Here is a 27,725-nt window from a genome sequence, read left to right as displayed (position 1 = left end):
TCTTATTTTTCCACGGTTTACACAGACAAATGTCCGAAAAAGTATACAACAGAGGGGAATAAAGAGACTAAAAATCCAAAAAAAAAAAAAAAGAAAAGGAGCCAAGACCACAGTAAATGTCGGTAAAGAGGTGTTGTACCTCGCTTTGCTTCTGCCTCTCAGGTCAAAATACCATGGTTATTCCAAAGCTTCGGGGTTGTATACGCGTGTAATTCGGTGCAGAAGCTCTTTAACGTCGTTTACAGCACCTTGTTAGTGCAAGATGAGCTGATGGTTTAGTCAAGAATGTGCAGGCCTAGACTTCTTGTTCTTAACTTCCTCCACAAGGTGGCGCCAAAACCATTACATTACATTTAGTGAGCATGCCTTGTAAGATTTTTTAAATCAGTATTATGATTTATGGGATAATAACATCACAGACTAACTAATAAAGTATTTTCCCCTTCCAAACGGCACAAATAGCTTTGCCAGTACTGTAATTTAGGTCGCCCCTCAGCAGATTGTGTCGGATGTGCTCATAATTCTACGCATGCCGTATATTAATGACGATTTAAAGCACAGACCCGGACAGATGACACTCAATAAGCCTGTTATGATATTTTAACTGGTGACTGGGGGTTGACGGCTGTTGTTATGGTAACAGATTAAGGTCAGAGATGTACTAAACCACTGTTGCCATGGAATTACTGCTGTCCTGATCAGACGGATGCTGTGGGACGGAAAATACATAAACACCTACTAAAACTTTTTCTTGAAATCATAGAAGCACGAAAGTCAACTGAATGTCTCAAGATTACATTTAGTTATTAAAATCCTGTGTTATATGGTTTGTAATGGCTGGTGGTTTTTACTTTAAAACTTCACATGCCCTAGTAAGTGAGGATGGATCTCCAGTAGTCAACACCCTGCACACGCACTGCAGTTTCGGCGTGATGTCTGAACAGGACCGGAGGATGCTGCAGTCCCGATGGAACATTTGAAAGGCAACATTCTGCGTTTATTTTCAATCTAATAACAGATACCAGTTTGCTGAGAGGAACGAGCGACATGAATATGAAATCCTGCATCGCATCGCTGTGAATTGCAGATTTTTTTTCTCTCTCGTTCAGTGATGCAGCTACAATTCCTCTGCTCAGCTGCTTATGCAGAAGGGTAAACCACCAGTGCTGGATTTATATGGATTTTATGTTTCTTCAAAGTGTTTCTGACTAGTAAATCCTTATGATTGTGTAATTTAAATATGGAGGGGGAGATTCCAGACATATTAGAGCAGTTCATGAGCAGCCCTCTTGTCACTTGGGTAAGTTGCAGTTTTTTTGTTTGTTACGTACAGAACGTAGCAAACGTTGTTATCAGATTGCGTCTGTGTGAGAGTATATGAGCTAGCATAACAGTATAAACTGATAGACTGACAATATGGATGTAAACAAACATATTTTGTATTTGCAGCCTGTATTATTTTGGTTTTAAACAGGTCACACTGCTGTCACTTCATGACATGTCATTTTAACCTTCATATATATTTGTGTCCTAAAGGTTAAGACATTTGGTCAACTAGGTGACAAAGAGGGGAACATGCTCTCTGAATACACTGAATTAGTGGATGGCATATTCTTGAACAAGGTCATGAATCAAATGTAAGTATGTGTTTGTCAAATCCGTTTGCACACAATTTTTATTATCTCAGTACTCAAATCAGCTTAGTAAGCATTCAGTTTGAATGTACAGTAGCTGAGGGGTTTTATTAGTGTCAACTTCTTACAAGAACAATTTCTGGGACATATACCACTGAAAGGGGGTCAGGAAATGGTACTTTCTTTGAAAGAATGTAATACTTTTATTCAGCAAGAATTCATTAAATTGAGAGTAAAGACATTTATTATATATATTATATAAAGACATTTATTTAAAAAAATAAAATAAAATAAACACTGTTCTATTAAACTTTCTGTTATAGAATGATCCTGAAAACTTGTATCAGTTTCCAGTTTACACAAAAAAGCAACTGTTTTCAGTATTTATAATAATATTAATAATAATACATGTTTTTGAGCATCAAATAAGTATATTCTAATGATTTCTGAAGGAACATATGACACTGAAGGCTAGAGTAATGATGCTGAAAATTTAGCTTTGCCTCGCAGAAATAAATTACATTTTAAAATATATTAAAATAGAAATAAACATTTTAAACTGCACTCATATTTTACAATATTAAAGAAATGACATGGATTTTTAAAAATATTTTAATGTGTTCCTTGAGGTTTACTTATAATGGTAATAAAGGTTTTTGCACAAAAAAGAATAAATATGTTGAAAAATGCAATTAACCTTCATTCTGACCCTCTGTCTAAAATGACCTTTAAGGGGTGGGTCCTTTAAAGCAGCGTTTCCCAGCTCCAGTCCCTGGGACTGGAGTTGGGAAACGCTGCTTTAAATGATTACTTCACTTCCAGAACAAAAAATACAGATATTGTACTTACCCCCTTGCCATCAAAGATGTTTGTGTCTTTCTTCTTTTGTTCAGTCATAAAGTAATTATGTTTTTTGAGGCAAACATTTCATGACAGTTAGGGTATGTCTAAAAACTCCCATCTCATTTTCTCCTCCAACTTTAAAATCATCCTACATCGCTGCAGAAGTACCAACCCAGTGTTTATAAAGTGAACATGCGAAGAAGATCAAACACTCTTTACAAAAAAAGGTAGAGCTGCAAGTTAGGATGATTTTGATGATTTTCTTCCTCAACTGGGATCGTTTAGAGCCCTTTGATGCTGTATTTAAACTGCATTTTGGAAGTCCAAATTTGGGGGCACCATAGAAGTCCATCACATGGAGAGAAATACTGAAATGTTTTCCTTAAAAAACATAATTTCTTTACGACTGAAGAAAGAAAGACATGAACATCTTGGATGACAAGGGTGTGAGTACATTATCTGTACATGTTTGTTCTGAAAGTGAACTAATCCTTTAAGGGTCACTAATCAAACACTGCTATGATTGGCTAATGTCATTGCATAGCAAACAGTATCAATGCCCCCTCACTATTGCATGTGAGTGTTTTGACAACATAAAAAAATATTATATTTCCAGACGAAGCATTATGAAATCATTTACTTACGGTTTGTGATGCAGCTGCAGTCAGATCTAGTACTGCTTCATCTTTCAACAAATGTTTCTTTGTGAACCTTTCATGATACTGTACCTTATTTACAAAACAAAATCCTCCGAACAATCCTCAGACACGGTCTGCGATGCCATTAAAAATAAATTATACTTGTTCCTTATGGGATCCTTCGGATATTTGTACATAGAAGCGATCAAGCTGTTTAAGCTTAACATGTCAAAGCAAATGTTTTTTCACCCCATTTATCCTATTGACGACAGACTTGTACATAGACTGTGTCAGAAAGCGAATGCACATTTGTATACTGTATCCAGTGTAGACAAGATAGCGGCAGTTTTTGTAATTTCTGTTTGCTTTTGAAGCGACACAACACTCGCATTCAGGGTAATCAAGTGTCGTTAAGTGACTGAATGACAGTGGGAGGGTCCTGTGTTGAGAAAAAGACTATTTGTCGATGTCTTGCTCTGGAGGGAGTGTTTATGCAAATGACTGCGCTGGGGTGACGTCATCTCACACCTCGAATCCGAATGAGCCGTTTTCTGAGGGTTATTACATAAATGCTTTTTTATTGATGATACGGACATTTTAAGTTATGAAACTTGCAGGATGTATTAAGCATACAAAGACCTCCCCTGTCAAAAGATCAAGTGAAATTTGGTTTCTCATGTCATGACCCCTTTTGCTAAGCAACCATGACCTGCACTCTCAATGAAGATGCGGAAGTTTCATCAAAGGACAAATGGATTTCCAGCACTAAAAATCACTTGCTGTAGCTCTGCTACTAAATTTATTTAAAAATGTACAGCTATGATCAGCTGTTTGTCCATCTTGGCTGAGCTTTCAATGTTGTTACGGAAAAGGATGAAGCTAATTGGTTGAATCTTGTCACATGACCCGCGGTGAGCTTGCGGCATTCTGAAAAGTTGAGATGTTTTCAACTCAGTTTTTCAAGCGCGTCTGCACCGCATGCACGTTGCGACCTCGTCGCTTCCGTTATGAGCGCTGCTGCCGCGCATCTACAGTTGAAATAACGAACTTGAGCGCGCAAAAGACGTGATATGTGAACGGCCCCTTAAAAGAGAAGTCCACTTCCAAAACAAAGATTCACATATGATGTACTCACCCCCTTGTCATCCATTCATGTCTTTCTTTCATCAGTCGTAAAGAATTTTTTTTTTTTTGAGAAAAACATTTCTGCATTTTTTCTCCATATAATGGACTGATATGGTGCCCCGAACTTCTAAAAGGCAGTTTAAATGCGGCTTCAAACGATCCCAAATGCGGTTGTAAACGATCCCAGCCGAGAAAGAAGGGTCTTATCTAGCGTAGCGATCTGTTATTTTTATAAAAACAATACAATTTATATACTTTGTAATGCCAAAGCTCGTCTTGTTTTACGCTGCCTGGACTGTTTTTGTTCCGGTTCATGACAGTTAGGGTATGTCGAAAAACTCCCATCTCATATTTTCCCTCAACTTCTAAATTATCCTATATCGCTGTTTTACCTTTTTTGTTAAGGGTATTTGATCTACTTTGCATGTTCACTTTGCAAAGTACTTCTGCAGCAATGTAGGATGATTTTGAAGTTGAGGGAGAAAATACGATTGGAGTTTTTTGACATACCCTAACTGTCTTGAGTCAGAATACACAGAGGTCATGGAGAGAAAGGCAAGACAAGCGTTTGAAATTAAAAAGTATTTAAATTGTATTTTTTAAATGAAAATAACCGATTGTTTAGCTAGATAAGACCCTTCTTCAACGGCGGGGATTGTTTACAGCCGCATTTGGGATCGTTTGAAGCCGCATTTAAACTGCATTTTGGAAGTTCAAAATCGGGGCACCATATCAGTCCATTATATGGAGAAAAATGCAAAATGTTTTCCTCAAAAATATTTTACTGTATTTTTGGTTAAGTAAGTGCAGGTTTGGTGAGCATATGAGACTTCTTTCAAAAACATTAAAAATCTTACCAAACCCAAACTTTTCAATGGAAATTTTTGTTACACATTCAATTAGCTATTGAGCTTAAATTATTAATCCAAAGCAATTTAACACTTAGTTGAGTGCTTTGCTTAAGGGCATATTGTTGAAAGGGTTCTCTCAGTGACTTTTCAGTTCACAGTTGTCTCTACATGTGATCAGATTTGTATGGCCCCATTCCAGACCCCATACTGTGAAGTTACCACCACTCTTTGGTGTTGCTTGCATGTAATATTGGGCAGTTTTGTAGACAGCATGTGTTTCAGCTTTTAAATGACTCATTCCATGCAGGAGACCCAAAACACTGTATGCTTTGTCATGGTCATGAAGGAACACTTTGTAGTCGGTCCGTCAGACTGTTCGACTGGACAGAATTTGGATGGCTGCATATGGGGTGGGTTGGTTGTTTTTGCCCTAAATTCTATTTCCGTCTCAGACAAAAATCCATAGGTTTATTTAAAAGTTAAAACCCAACCATGCCTTTGGGTAACATGCATTTCATTGCCATTTAAATGATAGTTAACATGAAGACCTTATATTTTAAAAAGCAAAATTATCTGTGAAGATGCTGAGGTAGTAAACCGTACAGTATCAAGCTGGCCACTATAATCCCACAGATTCACGGAGGCTGATGGATTAAAGCTTGATTGTAGACTTTTTTTAGATGGTGGCATGGACTACATCCCAGACTAAGGTTTATCAAGGGACAGCAGCGTTTCAGGTCACTGTGTCAGGATGCGGACCATGAGCTGCTGAACTAAAGGAGTTAAAAGTCTCAAGACTTGACCTAAACTGAATTCTGCTGCTTTTGCCTCTGTCTGTGTCTGCCTTAGTGCTGGCTAGTTGAGGAATGAAGTCATGTGGAAAAAAAAGGAATGAATGAACAGATTGTGTTTTGTTGCTATTATTATTCGTGCCCCTTAGTCCAGGTTAACATACTAAACAGGTCTTCAGAAACAAGACGTCTCAGTTGCTTCGTGCTGAGATGATTTTATATGACAGGAATAAGTTCATGTCTTTTGTTCACAGAAATCCCAAAGGGACTGTTCAAGGTTTAAACAAAGTGAACAATGATGTCAGCCAGAGAGCTCAAAACCTGTCTGTTCTCATTTACCACATCAAGTCGTACTACCAGGTAAGGCACTGAGAAAATTAATAATTAAACAAATTAGAAATAATTATTATTATTTTTTAAATAAAGTTATATTTTTATTAAATAAAAAAAATATATATATTGCTGAACTGCAATATTTAAGAACTGCTGTACGAGAAATCAGAAAAGTTATTATCTGTTTGAAAATCTGCAATCTGAGGGTGCAAAGAAATCAAAATACTGAGAAATGCCTTTACAGTTGTCCAAATGAAGTTCCTAGCAATGCATATTATTAATCAAAAAGTACGTTTTGATATATTACGGCAGGAAATTTACAAAATATCTTCATGGAATCTGATCTTTACTTAATGTCCTAATGATTTTTGGCATAAAAGAAAAATCAGTAATTTTGGCTATTGCTACAGATATACCCGTGCTACTTAACCACTGGTTTTGTGGTCCAGGGTCACATATTTATTTTTCACTAGGGGTTTCAAGGTTATATATTGAAGAATCTTTGGCAAATAATGAAAGAAAGAAGCATGACCACAACCAAGACTACTTAAAAGTGGGCTGTTTGGTTGCTCTGTATACACTTGTCTTCTTCAAAGCAGAGAAAAAAACTTAGTGTATAACCTAAATCGTTCTTTCAAATACATTTTTGCTGCATGCAAGTTCAATGTCAAGTTCCCTTGTTACTATACCAGATTCTGCATATTCCCAAATGGAGGCCCTCTGGGTGGAAGGGCAGGATTTGAAGTCATACCCTAAAGTTCCTGCTACCCACCCTGCATCCTGCACATCTGTCTGTGTGAAAATAGCCTCACCACCAGACCTACAAGCTACTCTAAAAAAGACTGGCCTAGATATCAGTGTGCCGCGCCAACATCTGTGTAATCAGTAGCTAGGAAACAGCAATGGCCCAGAGCAAAGCTGGAAAATGACCCATTTAACATCCCATGAGACCTGTCTCTCATGGTGCCGGCTAAAGCGGTCAAATTAATGAAAGTACCCCCCAAAAAAACAGACAAGCCAAATAATGGAATTATTTCCTGTTGCCTAATTTTCACTTGTTATTTTTTTAATTGGTGCAAATTATGGCCTTTTAAAACCATGTGTTGCCGGAAGTTGTCACATTTTGCAAATCTAAATGCACAGTTAATTTAAAATATTGTGACATGTAGCAGAGCTGTTTGTGCTTAGCATCTTGAATCTTTGAAATTGACTTTATCTTCCCTTGAGTTTTGTTAGCCTGAGGAAATTCAGAGTGTTCAATCACTGATCTAGCTTATTCAGCGAAACCGAAAACGATCTTGCCCAGGAAGAATCTGCATTAACGAATTCCCATATGGAAAAGTGACAGGCAAATTAAGCCCACCTATACAATCCCTGTCGATTTGTGTTAGCATAACTTAAACACTGAAAAGCCCTGGACATTCTGGGACATCTGCCTTCTACGAGGAGACATTGTTAAATAATGCTGTTAAATAATTAATAATACACATTGTCATGCTGATTTAAGATGAAATGCTTTGTAATGAATGCTCCCAAACTCTGTGGTTGTCTGGTTATGTGGCTTTTTAGGAAGGACTTATAAATCTGTTAGTGAGTGCTGTGTAATCTAAGTTCTTAAATTACCGCTGCCTTGGTCCTTTAATGTGTTTTTTAAGAAATTAATAAGATGGTGACCACAACATTCGAGTTCATCTGAAGCACCACTTCAAAGTTTAATAATTGTCTTGATTTAAACCATCCCCCATGCGCCTGCACACAAGTTTCCCGAACTCTTTGAGACGTCTCTGAACAATTACCCCAGTCCCCAGTCCTGCCTGTAATTTATGGCTTAAAACGGTTGAATGCAAAGAAACCGATGGCAGCTGGGTCTGTTTTAGCGCTTTAATAAACTCAGAGCTTCTAATTTTTGGACACGATTCTGTGTATCTCCTCTCATCTCTTGTTTCTGATTTTGCATCTACTGTAGGAAACCCTGCATCAGCTGATTATGATGTCTCCTCCTAATGTGCTGCTGCTGGGCAGGAACCCGGTCTGTGGTACGTCAGCTCTTAAAAAAAAGATTCTGAGAAAGTGCAGAGTAGTTCCAGTAGTTGAATCTAATGACGTGCACATAAACTGTCTGTCAGGAACTCTCATAAGGAGAAATCATAAAAAATTACTGCTGTGTGTAATTTTCATTTTACTTTCTCCTATAAAATACTTTCCGGTCTCATTTGATTTCTTTCTTCAGAATAAAATGTGTGCATATCGAGAAGGATTTGTTTTGATTGACAATATACCCCTCATCTAAATATGCTACTATTCAAAAGTCTTTTTCTTTTTTTAGAAAAATTCATACTTTTATTTAGCAAGGATGCATTAAATTAATCAAAAGTGACAATACAGACATTTATAATAAACAAAAGATTTGTATTTCAAATAAATGCTCTGTTCAAGTTCTGCTGAACTTTTTATTCATTAAATAATCCTGGAAAAAATATATCATGGTTTCTACAAAAGTATTAAGCAGCACTGCTTTCCAAATTGATAATAAGAAAGTTTCTTGAGCAGAAAATCAGAATATTGTAATGTTTTCCAAAGGATCATGTGACACTGAAGACTGGAGTAATGATGCTAAAAATCCAGCTTTGCATCACAGGAATAAATTACATTGTAAAATATATTAAAATAGAAAACAGTTATTTTAAATTGCAATATTATTTTACAATATTACAGTTTTTACTGTATTTTTGATCAAATAAATGCAACCTTGGTGAGCATAAGAGACTTCTTTTAAAAACATCTTGGAGTGCACCAGATAACTGTGTGAATCAAACAGATTCAGAATCAATAGAATTCCATTGTAAAGCACTTGTTTTGACTGAAATTACACTTTTTTTCTAGAGGAAGGTCTAGAAGAGATCAGAAAGTTACTGCTGCTGTTGCTTGGCTGTGTTGTGCAGGTAATATGTCACTGTGTGCACTACACTGATTGTATTAAACCGAACACTTGACTGTTCATTTTTTTCAACTTTTCATTGTTTTATTGTACATTTTCATCAAAATGAAGCAGTGCCACTTCTAGTATGCAGACCTAAAACTGTCTGTTGCTGTTTTACAGTGTGAAAGAAAAGAGGAGTATATTGAGAAGATACAAAGTCTTGATTTTGACACAAAAGCAGCAATCGCAGCACATATCCAAGAGGTACTGGAATAGACTACAAGAGGCACAGTTGCTTGACAAATATGGCACATATGGCTGATTATCTGTATAGTCATGTAGTAATTATATTTGATTAGACTTCTCAGGGAGAACTGATTAAAATCATGTCTGCCTAAAACAAGCCACCTACAGGCATAATGTTAATAACTTAACAAGATAATACATCAAAAGCCCTTTTGTTTTCATGTAGGAGGTCTTTTGAATTGAGCATAAGGTAGATGACAATATATTGTCATTTTATGAAGCTATACAAAACACTGAACACTTTTTTTGCACTCCAGGTGACTCATTGTCAGGAGAACGTGTTTGATCTGCATTGGTTGGAGATGGAAGGTCTGTGTCCAGAGGAATGGGAAAATCTCTGCAGAAGTATGAGCATTAACCTCAAAATGTTAGTCGACCAGCGAGACCGACAATTTGAGGTATCTTCAAAAGTCATTTAGAAATTACAAATGGGAGATGATTATTCAATTCGAAGGAGTTTTATTGTGCATGGCTCAAATTTGAAGGAAAATAAATATAAGCCGGTGCATAAAATGTTAAACAACCAATGCATGGGACATTAAAATGCTTTTAAATGCTTAATGTCTCTGTTGGTAGGCCATCGTGGAGCTGATGCAGGGGAAAGAGACGATAAAGTCTGTAGTGTTTGGTGATGACTCCTCCCTCACAGAGCCCACCAGCAGCCGGCTCCCTTTATCCCAGCAGCATCTGGCACTAGAGCTGACGGACGCTAAAGCCAAGATCAAACGCCTCAGACAGGAGCTGTGAGGAAATGCACACACACTAAAATAAGATGCATATGCACAGACATGATGAATAATCAAACTTGTGTGTTTATGGGGGTATGTGATTGCAATCATTTTAGCAAGCAGAAAATCATGCTTCATGACTGTAACTTCCTGTTTCAATAGGAAATATATCAACACAGGAAAGAAAACTGCACTTATCAAGCCATGCTGTCTTTAGCTGTTAGTGACAGACAATTTATTAGCAGCCATATCTGCATTGGTCAGGACTGTTGATTTTTATTTATTTTATTTTTAATTTTTATCGTGATTGACCTTATTTTTAAATTATGTATTTCATTTTTAATTTTTAAATAATATTGAAATCCTATCATATTACTTTCCAGTATCCAAAACGATATATGTGACCCTGGACAACAAAACCAGTCTTAAGTCGCTGGGGTATATTTGTAGCAATAGCCAAAAAATACATTGTATAGGTCAAAATTATCGATTTTTCTTTTATGCCAAAAATCATTAGGAAATTAAATAAAGATCATGTTTCATGAAGATATTTAATAAAATTCCTACTGTAAATATATCAAAACTTAATTTTTGATTAGTAATATGCATTAGTAAGAGCTTCATTTGGACAACTTTAAAGGTGATTTTCTCAATATTTTGATTTTTTTGCACCCTCAGATTCCATTTATTCAAATAGTTGTATCTCGGCCAAATATTGCCCCATCCTAACAAACCATACATCAATGGAGAGCTTGTTTATTCAGCTTTCAGATGATGTATAAAGCTCAATTTCAAAAAATTGACCCTTATGACTGGTTTTGTGGTCCAGGGTCACATACCTCATAATCACTTCAACATTTTTTATGCAATTAATGATCATTTGCACTATATCAAACTTTAAATAATATGTAATCATGTATATTATCTTATTTAATTTATTTACTTATTTGATAATAAAAAAAGCTTCTCTGATTAATCAGTAATATCTAGTTCTGTGGTTACAGTAAATTGTCTGTAGGAAGCTTGCCCCAGATTAAATAGACCCTGGCACAGTGCAGGGTCCGTCCTTATTCTGCTGACCCACTTTGATCCTCTTAGTGTAATGCTACAGACAGTCAACCCCCCTTATTTCCACCCATCCATCCTTCTATCCGTCAATTTTTTCCATCCATCCACTAACCCGCTGTACAATACTGCACATACTGCTGCATGCCTGAACTTCTATTTCGGAGTATAACCTCGAGCAGAGCTTAAGTAATAATGTCTGAACAAAACACAGCTTTCTCAGTGTTTCTCAAAGTGAATATGTGATGTTTCAGTCATCATTAATAGGAAGTAGACTTCAACTTAGCAAAAATGGTCGGTGATAAAACATCTTTTGTAGTGAAAATTCTGGACTTACTGGGTTATGAAGTAACTGAGTTTGGAAAATTAATGACAATCATTTTTAGGTGATTTTACTAACTTTCTGGTGTAGCTTTATAATAACATAAAACATGAATTTAATTAAAACATTATTTAATATTTATATATATGATATATACTGATGTGTCAGTGATAAATGCAATATTGACTTTCGACACAATCTTGCATAAAACAGAGCACAATGGTTTGAAAATAACTCTGATTTTAGGTTGCTAATTTAAGCACATATACACTGTAAAATATATAGCCTAAGATATAATTTGTCTCTCACTTTCTGTGTAATGTATGGGGCAGACAAATGCATATGTGCATCTGTTAGAGAACAAAAAATGGTCTTTAATAATGAACCAGTATCCATGAGGGCTATAATTTCAACGAAAAAATGCAAATGTGCGTTAAGTATTTTCAGTATTACAATATGCTGTTTTGCATATCAAACTTTACTTAGATTTGTTAATATAGTAGATCTGTTCATAATTATTTTTATTATCTTAGGGTATCAATAGGTCAAACATAGGATAGCTGCACCTCTTTGTTGACTTGTGTGTGCTTGTAAATATGCATTGGTGGACATACTTGCATGTGGTTACATTTGCATGTATTTGCACGTACCTATGCTTATGTGCACAAATTTTTGGTTGTGCGGTTCGGTTCTGTGCATACTTGTTCTTCTCTGATTAAGTGATTGCATGTTAATCACTCATGTGTGGGTATTGAATCTTTAAATCTTCCAAACATCTGTTTCCTGTGTCCCAACAGAGAGGAGAAAAGTGAACAGCTCTTAGACTGCAGGCAGGACCTGGACAGTGTGGAGGCGGAGCTTAAAAGACTCCAGCAAGAGGTACTAAAAACAAAACAATTGAAAATATGTCTGATCAAAAGCTCCATCTACGAACTTTAACTTCTGTCGCAATTTATATTTTGCTATTTATCATTTATTCTTTATTACAAATGCTCACATTTTATATCATAGACATGGCAACTTCTGTATAACTCCATTTCTTCCTAGTATACCAAACTTTTTTTATTTCAAAAGATGAAGAAATTCGGTTGTGCTGTATTTGTTTATACAAGGTCAAAGGTTGATATTTTAATGTTCTTTTTTTCTTCCTTGCCCTTTCTATCCTGTCTACTTTTGGGGGTCCGTGGCAGAATATGCAGCTGTTAACAGATGCACGAGCAGCCAGGATGTACCGTGATGAGCTGGATGCGATGAAAGAGAGAGCCATCAGAGCAGACAAACTGGAAAGTGAAGTGGCTCGCTACCGAGATAAACTTAACAACATGAACTTTTACAAGGTTAAACTGGAGGTGTGTATAGAACAATATTTATGTGTGCACACAGTAACGTTCAGAATTGGGATTGGGTTTTTAAGTCGCTTCCGCTTACCAAGGTTGCAGTTATCTAATCAAAAAAACTGTGAAAACAGTAATATTGTGAAATATTACAATTGAAAATAATGTAATGATATAAAACATAATGTAATTTATTCCTGTGATGGCAAAGCTGAATTTTCAGCATCATTACCCCAAGCCTTTAGTGAGAAATCGTGTCTTAACTTTCTTTTTGCCATTGACAGGAGCTGAAGGAGGATAATCAGGTGTTAATGGAAAGTAAGGCCATGCTGGAGGAAGAGCTACAGAGTGTCAAACCACGATCTGACAAACTGCACCATCTGGAGAAACACAATCTCCTACTAGAATCAAAACTTCATGACATGGAAGAGGTGAGAAAGAAGAAATGATACCCATGAAAAGGATCTGCCACAATATTACTATGTACCATTTTCAGTTGCCATTCCATACTATTTTTTATCTGATTGACTCGGCTGTCTAATATGTTTTAGGAAAGAACTGTGGACAGGAGACGAATAGAGGAGCTGCTGGAAAGGAACGTCATACTGGAGCTCTCTCAGAAACGGAGTATGGAAGAATCACAACGTTTGGGCTGGGAGTTAGAACTTGCCAAGAACCCTCAGCAGAATTCAGAAACAGGTATATGTAAATATTAGTGCTGCCAATTTAACAAGGCATCTTAAAAACGTGATGCTCATGGACCATTGTGACTCTAAATAAGACCCTACATTACTCCAAACCTTGCTTTAAAAACCAAGATCTTGCTATAAACATAGAAACATATGGAAACTTGCAAAAGCTGTATTTTACTACACGTAATACTTAAACTTGAATACACTTAAAATGTGCTTTTGGTTGTAGAGCTGAAGTCTTTGGGCCAGGAGGTAACTGAAAAGACATGTAGCAGGTTGCTGAAACTGGAGAAGGACAATCAGAAGTTGTTGAAGGCCCTGGAAGAACTTCAAGGAACCAGTTGTCCATTGGATGGGTTCATCTCTGAATCCAAACATATTGAGGAAAATGGGAGGATGGACATAGTAGACTCTAAGACTCTAAAATCTACTTCAGAATGTGCTAACATGCACAATGGCCAAATGATCACACAGACAAATACTAATGGCAGCCTTCATTGCATTGAAGTAGAGCTCAATGAATTGGAGAATGAGAACCAGAGTTCTCAAATCAGTATCAACCAAAACCAAGGTCTAATGCATGAGAATGGGCATCTGAAGCAAGATAAGAGTTGTCTGGAGAAAGAGAATCGGAAATTGCGTCAACAAGTGAAGATCCAGGAGGCCTCGTTGGATAGTAGCAACCTGAAGTTGGTGGTTCTTGAGAAGGAGAACCGTACCCTGGTTAAAAAGACTAACTATCTTAGTGAGGCCTGTGCCAAGAACAAAGAGCTAGAAAAGGAAAACCAGGAGCTGATTCAACAGGCTGGAGTGGACAAGAGGATGCTGATGACATTAAGAGAGGTTACCACTACAGTAAAGGCTTTGCAGATGATTACACTTTCTCAGTGTTCTCTTTTTTTTCTCAATTTTACTGTTTTCTTCTCCAGGAGCTGCTGGACCAGAGGTTGAAATTGCAACAGAAAGAATCTGATTTTGAAAAATTGACTTACGATCTAGAGAGGATGAGGTTAAACCAGGAGACACGAATGGGAGATCACGAGGCTGTAGACCAGGGGTATGGAGACATTCACTATTACATTCAGTGAAGCCCAAGGTGATACTTTTAAATGTCAGATTGCTTAGAAATGTCGAATGACAACCCTTGTCTTTGTATCCATCACTTTCTCTCCCACTCTCAGTCAGTGTAAGCAGTTGGAGTCAGAGCTGGAGTCTTCTCTAATGAAATCCCTGAAGATTAAGAAAGAGAGAATGGCCGCCCTCGAGGCCCGTCTGCAAGAATCGGCCAAGATAAACCAGCAACTACGACAGGATCTTAAAACTGTGAGTTGAACCCAAGTCCAAAGTGAGATTTGGTAGCCATGCTTAAAGGAGAAGTCCACTTCCAGAACAACAATTTACAGATGATGTACTCACCCCCTTGTCATCCAAGTTGTTCATGTCTTTCTTTCTTCAGTCGTAAAGAAATTATGTTTTTTGAGGAAAACATTTCAGGATTTTTCTCCATATAATGGACTGATATGGTGCCCCAAGTTTGAACTTCCAAAATGCAGTTTAAATGTGGCTTCAAACGATCCCAGACGAGAAATAAGGGTCTTATCTATCGAAACTATCATTTTTTTTCATTAAAAAAATACAATTAAAATACTTTTTAATCTCAAACACTCATCTTGTCTTGCTCTGCCTGAACTCTGTTTATTCTGGCTCAAGACAGTTAGGGTATGTCGAAAAACTCCAATGGTATTTTCTCCCTCAACTTCAAAAATCATTTCAAAATCATCCTACATCAGTGCAGAAGCACTGACCCAGTCTTTGCAAAGTGAACATGCAAAGAAGATCAAACACCCTTAACAAAAAAGGTAAAACAGCGATATAGGATGATTTTTAAGTTGAGGGAGAACATGAGATGGGAATTTTTTGACATACCCTAACTGTCATGAACCAGAAAAAAACAGAGGTCAGGAAGAGCAAGACAAGATGAGCATTTGACATTAAAAAGTATATAAATTGTATTATTTTCATGAAAATAACCGATCGTTTCGCTAGATAAGACTCTTCTTCCTTGGTCAGGATCGTTTACAACTTTTGGGATCATTTGAAGCTGCATTTAAACTGCATTTTGGAAGTTCAAACTCAGGGCACCATACCAGTCTATTATATGGAGAAAAATCCTGAAATCTTTTCCTCAAAAAACATAATTTCTTTACACTGAAGAAAGAAAGACATGAACATCTTGGATGACAAGTGGGTGAGTACATTATCTGTAAATTGTTGTTCTGGAAGTGGACTTCTCCTTTAAATGCGGAAAGACCAAAACTGATTGCCCAACTTATGTTTCACATGTTTTCAAATCAGCAAAAACCTGACCAAAATTGTCCCTTTATTCAGGCTAAAATCTGTCATTTTTTTAGGTTGGTCTAGATAATATTCATAAAAGCAAAAAGTCCAAGCCCAGGCTTTTTTCATTTTTATCCAAACCAACTTTGGATTCAGTGTTTATATGTTTTTTTGCAGGTCAAACAGAACTATGAGGCATTGCTTCAGAGGGACGAGGAGGAAAAGGCAGGACAATGTTCTCCACCAGAGAGGACATGGCATAGAGAGAGTCAGGAGGCCACATGGGCATTGCTTAAGCTCAAAGATCGACTCATTGAGGTGGAGAGAAATGTGAGTCGTGAAGGAGCCATATACATTTTTTGTCAGTGTATTTATGTTTGTACTGACAACATGGTGTTGTAAGCGTCATACTGCACTAGTTGAGCTACAGAAATTGGCCGTATCTGCCTTTAATTTTTCTTGTACAGAATGCAACTTTGCAGGCTGAGAAACAGGCATTGCAAACACAGCTGCAGACATTGCAGGCGCAGTCAGATGGGTTGCAGGCACAAATAATTGCCTTACAACAGCAGACAGCTTCCTTGCAGGAGAGCAACACAGCACTGCAGACACACAATGCACAACTGCAGGTGAGTCACATTAAGGCAGAAGCTATTGGCTTAAATGCACTGCTCATATTGCATAAATAGGTATTATAAAATATGATAAAAGTTACATGTACACTACAGTTCAACTTAGGTTAGTCACTTAGGTTCGCTAATGCTGCATTTGTTTGCTCAAAAATGCAGTAAAAGAGTAAAATTGTGAAATTAATATTTTTCAAATGTAAGTTAATCCTATGCATTTTCAGTTGCCATTATTTCAGTCTTTAATGTCATATGATCCCTCAAAAAACAACAATTATAATTATAATAATTAATGTTAAAAAGTTGATCTCTTTAATGTTTTTTTTAGAAACCATGATATATTTTTTTCAGGATTATTTGATAAATAGAACGTTCAAAAGAACAGCATTCATTTGAAAAATAAATCTTTTATTCTGTCACTTTGGATCAATGTAATGCTTTCTTAAATAAAAATATTAATTTCTTTTTCTCTCAGGTAGAGAAGTCCACTGTAACTTCCCAGAATTCCTCTCTGATAGCTCATAATGCACAGCTACAGCGGGAACGGCAGAGTTCAGAGGCTGAGAGGGAGGGCGCGATACGGGAGAGAGAAGATCTGCGCACCGTTAATGAACTTCTTCTTCGGGACCATGAGAGACTGAGTGTCCTGCACGAGAGACAGGCAGCAGAGTTGGAGGTGCTCTCTCACAGGTACTCCACAATGGAGAACAGTCACCGAACACTGGACATAGAGCACAGATCACTGGAGGACAGGTTAGTACACAAACAGTAAGATTGGTCTTTACAAGATGATGATTCCAAGTTTTGTGTAGAGATGTAATGCCATATAAAAGCACTAGATACATTTATTCTTGCCTCTGTGCTGCATTAAAAATTCATGGCAAAAACTTTTTTGTTATGTATATGTGCTACTTTAGACAAGCGCTATTAACCCTTGTCTGTCTGATTTCAGGTATAACACTCTACTTCAGCAGCGCGCACAGCTGGAGGGGTTAGAGAGAGCTCTCAGAGAAGAACAGCAGAAGATGCAGAATGAAATATGCACAAACAGGAACACAACAGCAGAGTGCCAAAGACTCAGAGATGAGAAAGACTGGTCAGTGTTGTATGTGTCTGTGTGTGGCTCATGTATACCCTACATTATAGGGACAAAATGTCCCCACAAACATGGCAATATCCAAAATCCTTGTCCTTGAAGGGACATTTTTTGGCCCCATGAGGAAACAAGCTTATAAATGATACAGAACAATATTTTTGAAAATATAAAAATGCAGAAAGCTTTGTGTGAGAGGTAGGGTTTGGGTAAGGGGATAGAAACCATGACATTGTTGAAACGTTCCTGTAAAACATTGAAACCCAACATGTGGGTGACTTTTTTCATACTTTCAAGTTACAAAACAGCTGTCATATTAAACTTGACGGGACTCAGAATGTCTTATGTGTTAACCCTTAAGGTAATTTTGAGTCAGAGACTATTTTATTTTTGGCAGAAATGCTAGTCAGTGTTATTGCATTGGACTAAAACTGACTGACTTTGCTTACACAGGTTATAACAACTTCCCCCCAAAATTGATAATTTTATAGTAAGTTTTGGGATATTTTCCCATTTTGTTCTCAGTCAAACATGATAGGTCTACAAAAAATTGCTTATAAATCTTGCATTATGCTATGTTATCACAAAATATTGAATTCAACCTTTTTATCAACTTGTTTGCTTTCAATTAGCACAGGTTTTGTATTTCTTTTTGCAACTGATTGATTGTAGGCCTCATTGATTTGAGCTCATGCCCATTAATTTTTGAATGAACACTGATATAATTATCCACAACAAATTATTTTTTAATCAAAAACAGAGATGCGTAAGCTCTGGTAACTGAGGCCTATGATCAATCAGTTACAAAAAAAAAATACAAAATCTGTACTGATTGAAAGAACACAAGATGACAAAAAGATTGAATCCAAGATTTGATGATACTATAGCATAATGAGACATTTTTGACTAAAAACACCAAATTAGGTAAAAGATACTATATATGAATAGAAAATTAGATTCACATCGTATTTGATTATCCATACAAAACATTGTGCTTTATCTTTTATCCAGGCTGAATCAAACCTACCAGAAGCTTCTGGCAGAGAATGAGGGACTTCAGGTTGAGCACAAGAGCATAAAGACCCAGTTAAACTCCTGCAAACTAGAGCAAACACAGCTGGAGTCAGAGCTATCCAAACTCAAAGAGCAGAACCAGCAGCTGGAAATCAGCAGCATTAAACTGGCCAACCAGTGTGAGGTGCGTAACAGTCCATTCAAACACAGCAGAATGTTCTTAAAAGATGTAATTACATCTTTGCATACCTGCAGATCATGTCATCATCCGGCCTGGTTTATGCTGGTTAGTACTGGAAGCAACTGGACAAAGTCTTGCCATCTAACTTTGTTGCATTTTAAACAAAACTACTGATTAAATACTGTAAGTCGATGATGAATCACCTCCTTTTGTGCTTTTGTTCAGTTGCTGACCCAGCTAAAGGGGAACTTGGAGGAAGAGAACCGACACTTGCTGGACCAGATCCAGAGCCTGATGCTGCAGAACCGAACCCTGCTAGATCAGACCATGGAGAGCAAGGACTTGTTCCATGTGGAACAGAGACAATATATGTGAGAGACATCTATTCAGCATAGAAGTTAACGATAGCTTATTAATATTCTGAAAAACCTGCAAAGCAGTGGTTATGATCTAAGTTATTTATGCATAGGATAACCCAATAAACAATTTATTAAAGGGAAGACAAATCAATTTACATTTCTTTAGTTGTTGACATCAAAGTCTGTGCGCCCAGACTATGGTATTTTAGCACAAATTTGTCTGCTGCTTGGCTGAAGCCAGTCAAATTACATAGATGCCAACATGGGCAAGTTCTTCGACATTCCCTTATCCTAGAAAACTATAAACAATATTATGCAAGGTCAAAAAATATAACCCAGATGACAATAAATATGGGTTGACCTGCAGATAAACATGGTTTGTGCTGACCACTATTTATTTTGTGCAGTGAGCATGACATTTTTGTATATTTTCCTATAATAAGCAACATAACTGAATGAAAAATCACAGAAATTAAGAAAAAAGCAGTGGCTCTTAGCTAGTGAACTGTGGCCTCAAGATGACTTAAAATAAGACAAAACAAGCATTAAATAACTACAACTAAATATCTGGATAGTTCCCCTTTAACCACTTTTTTTGTCTTTGAAAAATCAGTATAGTTAACTAAAACTTAGAACTTTGTTACATAAAATAAAATAAACTTTAAAAGAAATAAAATGCTAAAAAAGTAAAGTTATTTTATTCCAGCTAGTTGCCAAAAGCCAAAATAACTAAAATTAAAACTGAAATAAAAATGAATAAAAACTATATAAATGAAAAACATTAATAAAAATGTCAACTTAAATTTAAATGAAGTAAAATTAAAAAAAATGTAAAAGCAAAATAAATTAAAAAACAGCTTCACAATATTTTAGAAAATGTGAGTAAAAGAATTTGTAAAACCCTTATCCAGTAAAATTCAAAGGTCAAAAGCAATCAAAAGGTTTTTTAGAAATTTAGAAAGCTTTAGAGCACAATAGATGGCTCATTATGGCATGTAAGCGCTAAGCTAACTGTAATGTTTTTTTTTTGACAGAGACAAACTGAATGAACTCAGAAGGCAGAAAGAAAAGCTGGAAGAGAAGATCATGGATCAGTACAAGTTCTATGACCCATCACCTCCACGCAGGTACCATCTTATTATGTAATGTTACCAGAGGCTTTTTGCAAAAAAATCTAGAACATGTTTTCATTTATCCAGTTTTTTGTCTTCAAACACTTAATCAATGTAGACGGGGCAACTGGATAACACTGAAGATGAGGAAGTTGATTAAAACAAGGACTCGTGATCAGGAGCATGTTCGTTCCTCAACTCCCCAGCTCCGCTCGGAGTCATGCGAGGGTCTGGATGACCTGCGCATTCATGACAATCGCTCCTCCGTGGGTTCCCAGGGCTCTGAGGAATCTGCTTCCAACTCCCTTAATGGTGACACCGTCTCCCCTAAGAGGAGCAGCAGTGAGTATAACCTCAGTTACATGAAACTGTCACAGTCCAGCCATTCCAGCCAGGAACATCCAGAAACAAGCAACTCAGTGAGCAGCAAACCCTTAATCCCAACATCCCAAGGTCAGGAGAAGGAGAACGAAGCAATTTGTGGGAGACGACTGACATGGGGTAGCCATGCAAATGATAGCTACCATAGTAAATCACCCCACAAATCACCTCGGCTGATTAGAAAACTCCTCAAATTCTGCCCTAAGCCATCCTGCCACAGGAAACTTAAAGAGGAATTGAGTTCCTCTAAATAAACAGTTATTTGAGCTATGTTTCCTGAGTTATGTGAAGTCTGTGATTTCATTGTCTTCTGTGGTCCTCCATTCTATTTCACACAAATATTTCTTATGTTTTTAAAGGGGTCATATCATGAAGAATCAAATGTTGCTTGAGATAAGAGCTGTATGAAAACATGCTGTACTTTCATTTTTTTAGAACTCTGATGTCAGAAACCTAAAACATTAAAGGAGAAGTCCACTTCCAGAACAACAATTTACAAATAATTTACTCACCCCCTTGTCATCCAAGATGTTCATGTCTTTCTTTCTTCAGTCGTAAAGAAATTATGTTTTTTGAGGAAAACATTTCAGCATTTTTCCCCATATAATGGACTGCTATGGTGCCCTGATTTTGAACTTCCAAAATGCAGTTTAAATGCGGCTTCAAACGATCCCAAATGCGGTTGTATCAGAGGAAGAAGGGTCTTATCTAGTGTAACGATTGGTTATTTTAATAAAAATAATAAAATTGATATAATTTTTAATGCCAAACGCTCGTCTTGTCTTACTCTGCCTGGACTGTTTTTGTTCCGGTTCATGACAGTTACATGTCGAAAAACTCCCATCTCATGTTCTCCCTCAACTTTGAAATGGTTTTTGTTAAGGGTATTATATTTTCTTTGCATGTTCACTTTGCAAAGACTGGGTCGGTACTTCTTTAGCGATATAGGGTGATTTTGAAGTTGAGGGAGAAAATACGATCAGAGTTTTTCGACATACCCTAACTGTTTTATATTAGAATAGGGAAGGAGTTTAGGGAGAGAAAGGCACGATGAGCGTTTGAGATTAAAATGTATTTCAGTTGTATTTTTTTTTACTGAAAATAACTGATCGTTTCGCTAGATAAGGCTGGGATCATTTACAACCGCATTTGTGATTGTTTGAAGCTGCATTTAAACTGCATTTTGGAAGTTCAAAATTGGGGCACCATATCAGTCTATTATATGGAGAAAAATGCAAAAATGTTTTCTTCAAAAAACATAATTTCTTTACGACTGAAGAAGGAAAGACATGAACATCTTGGATGACAAGGGGATGAGTACATTATATGTAAATCTTTGTTTTGGAAGTGGACTTCTCCTTTAAAGGGAAATTCTGTCATCAGTTACTCATTTTTTTTTTTACTCAAAAATCATAAAATCATAAAATTTAGCTAAATGTCTTAACATTTCAAGTAGGTAGTAAAAAAGCTGTGTGATGTATGTGTCTGTGCATGTTTTGTGATTTTGCATGTTCTTCCCTTCAAAAGAATTTCCTTCTTTCACTATGACAACGTTCACAAATTTCTTACTGTCATGTTTTTCCTCCCTCGTTTCCTGTCTTCATGTCTTCCATTGTGGTGATCAAGTCAGCACCCTGAAAATGTTTCATGTTAAGCGTAACAAACCAAAGGATAAAGACAAAGTCAAGTCTCTCTTCCGCCGATCTCTGTGTAAGACCTCACATCCTGCCCTTTCTCTAACAGCTGTGGCTTTCTCTTCGTTGCTATTAATTTGAATACATGATTGTTTAAAAATAAGATTAATGATGCCATTAAATATGAGCAAAGCTGTTTGTAGCATTTACAAGTAAATCAACACCTTTTTTTTACAAAGGAAAAGGAAATTATATTGCAAGATAAATGCTTGAACTCACTCAAGACAAATGCTGCCTCGCCTTTCAGCCCCATAATCCTCATCTAATGTCATCTTCATCTCTTGTCATGTTTCATCTCAGCTATGAATGACCTGCTGCAGTCAGAGGGATGCTTGGATGAGGACTCTGGGCAGCAGGAAGACCAGCCAGAAGAGCAAATAATGCAACGCACCATTGCCATTTCAAAAAAACATTCCACATCGTCATCATCATTTCATCACTACTCTTTCATAGATAATCATACAGTAAACTGTAATCAAGGTACTAAGTAAAAATGTACACAGAAATATATATTTGCAGTATATATGTCATTAATGTTTGTGACAAGCATCACTATTACTATTGCTCATACTCAGGATAATGATTTGAACATTCCCGATCCTACAAGTGAGCAGACTTGCATGTGAGAACCAAGCCTAATAGGACAAGAATAGCATTTAGACTTGTGGATGTGGGGTGAACACATTAGCAAATGCATAGCAGTACTTTGGTAACCACAAAGCAGCATGAAAAAACTATTTAGAACATGTTGTTAACTGCATAGTAACCACCCAAAACACCACAGAAACTAAATAGGAACATGCTAAAACATTCAGAACACCTTAGCAGCTGCACAGCAACATTTTGACAACCCAAAAAACCATAGCAATTATAAAAGACCATAGCAACCCAAAACACCATAGCACCTATAAGCAATATATGCTAAATAAAACACTTTCTTCACTGCATAGCAACACCTTGGCAACCCAGAACACCACAGCAGCTACAAAGCAATTTTTGCTAAAAAACATTTAAAACACTCTTCGCAACTGTATAGCAACACATTGACAACCCAAAAGACCATAGCCACTACATAGCTACACCCTGGCAATCCAGAAACAACAGCAAGATGCTATACATTATTCAGGACACCTTATCAGCTGAATAGCAACACTTTGGAAACCCAGAACACCATACTAACTACAAAACAATATATGCTAAAAACAAACAAATGAACAAAAAAAAAAACACTTAAAACATGTTTTGCAACTGCATAGCAACACCTTGACGACCCAATAGACCATAACCACAACACCCTGGCAACCCAGAGCAACAGCAACATGCTATACAACATTCAGAACACCTTAACAACTGCATAGCAACACCGTGACAACAAAAAAGACAGTTGCCACTATATAGCAGCACCCTGACAACCCAGAACAACAACAACATACTATATACCATTCAGAACACTTTTTCAACTGCATAGCAACACCCTGGAAACCCAGAACACCAAAGCAACTACAAAGCAATATATGCAAAAAATCTCTTAAAACATGTTTTGCAACTGCATAGCAACACCTTGACAACCCAAAAGACCATAACCACTACATAACCATAACAGCAACACCCTGGCAACCAGCAACAACAAAACCCGCCCAATTGCTACTCAAAACTAGCCCAAAAGTAGCCCAATGGCATTTAGAGGTGGTTCCCCTGGTAAAATTAGCATTCCAGGGGCTAAATATCATGTTATTGATGTCATTTCAACACTGTTAAAGTAGCCCAATTCTTGGCAACACTGTTGGCAACCTAGAGCAACAGCAACATGGTATACACCATTCAGAACACCTTTTCACCTGCATAGCAACACCATGACAACCCAGAAGACCATAGCAACTGCATAGCAACACCATGACAACCCAAAAGACCGTAGCAACTGCATAGCAACACCTTGGCAACCCAGAACACCATAGCAACTACAAAGCAATATGCTAAAAACCACTTAAAATATGTTTCGCATCTGCATAGCAACACCTTGACAATCCAGAGGACCATAGCCACTATATAGCAACACCCTGGCAACCCAGAACATCAGCAACATGCTATACATGTTAAAAACATCTTTTCAACTGCATAGCAACACCGTGGCAGCCCAGACGACAATAACAACTGCATAGCAACACCTTTACAACCCAAAAGACCATTGCCACTACATAGCAATGCCCTGGCAATTCAGAAGACTATAACAACTGCATAGCAACACCATGACAACCCAGAAGACCATAGCAACTGCATAGCAACACCATGACAACCCAAAAGACCGTAGCAACTGCATAGCAACACCTTGGCAACCCAGAACACCATAGCAACTACAAAGCAATATGCTAAAAACCACTTAAAATATGTTTCGCATCTGCATAGCAACACCTTGACAATCCAGAGGACCATAGCCACTATATAGCAACACCCTGGCAACCCAGAACATCAGCAACATGCTATACATGTTAAAAACATCTTTTCAACTGCATAGCAACACCGTGGCAGCCCAGACGACAATAACAACTGCATAGCAACACCTTTACAACCCAAAAGACCATTGCCACTACATAGCAATGCCCTGGCAATTCAGAAGACTATAACAACTGCATAGCAACACCTTGACAAACCGAAACACCATTGCCACTACATAGCAATGCCCTGGCAACCCAAACAACACCAACATGCTATACACATTCAAAACATCTTTTCGAATGCATTGCAACACCGTGGCAACCCAGAAGACAATAACTGCATACTAACACCTTGACAACCCAAAAGACCATTGCCACTACATAGCAACGCCCTGGCAATTCACAAGACTATAACAACTGCATAGCAACACCTTGACAACCCGAAACACCATTGCCACTACATAGCAACGCCCTGGCAACCCAGATCAACAGCAATATGCTATACACATTCAAAACATCTTTTTGAATGCATTGCAACACTGTGGCAACCAAGAAGACTATAACAACTGCATAGCAACACCTTGACAACCCAAAAGACCATTGCCACTACATAGCAACACCCTGGCAACCCAGAACAACAGCAGCATTCTATATGCCATTCAAAACACCTTATCAACTGCTTAGCAACACCTTGGCAACCCAGAATACCATAGCAAGATTCTAAAAAACACTTAGAACACTTTAGCATCTGCAAGGGAATACCTTGGCAACAACCAAAACATCCTAGCAACATCCTAAAAGCCACTCACCTTAACAACCACAAAGAAACATTCTGGCAACCAGTAACTTTGTATTGCGGCCACAACCTGAGCATGGACAAGCACCATTTCACCAATTTGGTGTTTCGCTGCTTTGCAAAATAAAATTCTTATTAGTAATTATTCATCTTCAGTACATCTGTCTGAAAGAGTAACTGGAACACAGTGTATATCTAGATTATCTAACTGTATGCTTACACATTTGTTTCTTTAGGTAAAGATTTTCAAGGAGACACAGTTCCACCAAGGCTTGCAAATGGCAATGAAGGCCAAGATCATGGTAAGAATTAGCTGGTTGACTACAAAGAACTTTTTAAAGTGTTGCATGAGCCTGTTAAACTTCAACTTTCTCGAACTGACATTTCCACCAGGCCTGAATGGCAAATCGAGTCGTGCCCCGAGTGCGAGCAGTGGTGAGTTCAGCGTGAGCCTGGAGAACGAGGCCTGGTCCAGCGATAGCAGCCCCCATCCAGATCCATTGTCATCCAGCCGCCAACGATTCAGTGACTCCCCTTCCCCAGCCCGACCCAACCATGAGGAGCTCAGGCAGGGCTACTGCTCCTCAGGGAGTGGAGTACGGAGAACCAGCAGTGGGAGATCCGCTGGAGAACGTTCAGCCCAAAAGCTGGACAAAGCAAGCATTGGACTTTATAAAACTCAGAGTGTGCAAAGTACAGAGTCTGATCCTAAACCTGCTCTTGAGGCACAGGGGAAGTCCTCCTCTGTATCAGGGTGCCTGAACTGCTTTGCCACCCCAATGCGAAGCCCTAAAACAGGCCAGGCTGTGTCCACTCTACCCCGAGCTAGCTGTGTCATCTCAACATCAGAAGGCAACAGTCGGCGTGCCAGTGTCCACAGCACTATGTCAGTGAAGTCAGTGGGTTCAGTGTCAAGTAAGAACGGTGCTGAGCCTCAACCTGACCCCAGTGATGAGGTTTTAAAAGAAAGTCTTGTCTTGAAAGAGGAAGACCACAAACCAGAACACCTTTTTGATTCAGCATTCACCATCGATTCAGTCTTTACAAACACAATTTTCAGTGAGTAAAGTTGAAATGATACCAGTTTGAAGAGATTCAATGTAAAAACCTCTAATGAAATCAGCTGTGAACCATTTACACCAGAATCATATATATACTAACATCTTATTCTAACCATGTGAAAGGCAACTATGCACTCTGATTTTGCCATCTTTGAGGTGAATTCAGGCATATCCAATCTGGAAGCCAAGAAACAATCCTCATCCTTGAACAATACTCGACTACGGTCGATTTGTTTTAGTTGACACATATATTTTCCCCCATCACTCCTTATTTTGTCTCCTAATATTTTTCAAGTATTTTGCTTGCATTTTAGCTATGATCTGATTCCATGTTTAGTTTTTGTATTGTTTGTTTTTTTCACCTCAAATTGCATGAAGATTAAATCTAAAATAAGAAAATTAAATTAAGTGTCCATCTGAGCATGTAGCATCAAAACCGCTGTGGTTCATTTGTTCTTACTACTGTATATTACAGTCATTTTCCTTTTTTGCAATATAGTTGTTTATTAGCTGAAATGCACCTTGTGTTTAAATATCTCAGTACCTGTGTATCTTGCTTCCGTTTTATCATGTTTTCCTTTTAATGTAATAAAACATGCTAGTTTATTTGTTGTGCTGATTTGTGCTCATGTTTCCTACATTTGTAAGCAGGTTCGAAATATAAATAAAAAGACTGCTTTTTGAAATAGAACTTCACTATGAGACAATGTTGTTTTTGATGACTTTGGTGGCTTAGTAAGTTGAAAATTTAATTCATTATGATATCAGGACATTTTCTGACATTTAAGAAACATTTTAATACTAAAAGGTAATTTTTTGAAGTTATTAATTTGAAATATGAATTATATCTAAATCCACTCCAGCAATCAGCGTTTTCGCCAACAATAGACTGTGATTGGTTCACCCTGACCAGCGCTGAGAAAAGTAACATGTACCACCCGCTTCGGTATTAAATTACAGATAAATCCACAGACATACAATTTGAACAAAATAAAGTTTGATAAATAATAAAAATAAAACAGAAAAAGTTAAAATACAAAAAGTATGCTTACACAAA

General features: G+C 37.4%; 1 protein-coding gene across 4 annotated transcripts; it reads left to right on the top strand.

Annotated features, from left to right (window-relative positions):
* The first annotated feature begins 735 nt into the window (after nucleotides 1-735).
* ccdc88aa (coiled-coil domain containing 88Aa) lies at nucleotides 736-27,328 on the top strand. 4 transcript variants are annotated; one of them, XM_051113403.1, is made up of 27 exons: nucleotides 736-1,300; nucleotides 1,537-1,637; nucleotides 6,137-6,242; nucleotides 8,182-8,251; nucleotides 9,099-9,157; nucleotides 9,316-9,399; nucleotides 9,699-9,839; nucleotides 10,018-10,184; nucleotides 12,354-12,435; nucleotides 12,747-12,905; nucleotides 13,175-13,321; nucleotides 13,442-13,589; nucleotides 13,812-14,425; nucleotides 14,512-14,639; nucleotides 14,764-14,905; nucleotides 16,097-16,249; nucleotides 16,387-16,548; nucleotides 17,021-17,298; nucleotides 17,498-17,641; nucleotides 18,650-18,836; nucleotides 19,059-19,204; nucleotides 20,227-20,319; nucleotides 20,423-20,646; nucleotides 22,312-22,395; nucleotides 22,680-22,859; nucleotides 25,844-25,909; nucleotides 26,001-27,328. In XM_051113403.1, the coding sequence occupies exons 1-27, from the start codon at nucleotides 1,241-1,243 to the stop codon at nucleotides 26,672-26,674; spliced, it is 4,599 nt and encodes a 1,532-aa protein (XP_050969360.1). In that variant the 5' UTR covers nucleotides 736-1,240; the 3' UTR covers nucleotides 26,675-27,328. The 4 variants fall into 4 exon arrangements, with proteins under 4 accessions (XP_050969360.1, XP_050969361.1, XP_050969362.1 ...); XM_051113404.1 differs by lacking the exon at nucleotides 22,312-22,395; XM_051113405.1 differs by lacking the exon at nucleotides 22,680-22,859.
* The last annotated feature ends 397 nt before the right edge of the window (nucleotides 27,329-27,725 follow it).

Source organism: Labeo rohita, chromosome 6, assembly GCF_022985175.1.
Source record: "Labeo rohita strain BAU-BD-2019 chromosome 6, IGBB_LRoh.1.0, whole genome shotgun sequence".
NCBI classification, from domain to species: Eukaryota; Metazoa; Chordata; class Actinopteri; order Cypriniformes; family Cyprinidae; genus Labeo; species Labeo rohita.
Note: the sequence above shows the minus strand (reverse complement) of the source record. Positions and strands in the feature narration are given on the sequence as shown.

What these genes read in the sequence shown, in the direction of transcription:
- ccdc88aa (XM_051113403.1), top strand. Translation starts at nt 1,241, where the DNA reads ATGGAGGGGGAGATTCCAGACATATTAGAGCAGTTCATGAGCAGCCCT. An exon ending in CACAGATCACTGGAGGACAG is followed by an intron (nt 17,299 to 17,497) that starts GTTAGTACACAA and finishes GTCTGATTTCAG; the next exon opens with GTATAACACTCTACTTCAGC. An exon ending in GACCCATCACCTCCACGCAG is followed by an intron (nt 20,320 to 20,422) that starts GTACCATCTTAT and finishes TAATCAATGTAG; the next exon opens with ACGGGGCAACTGGATAACAC.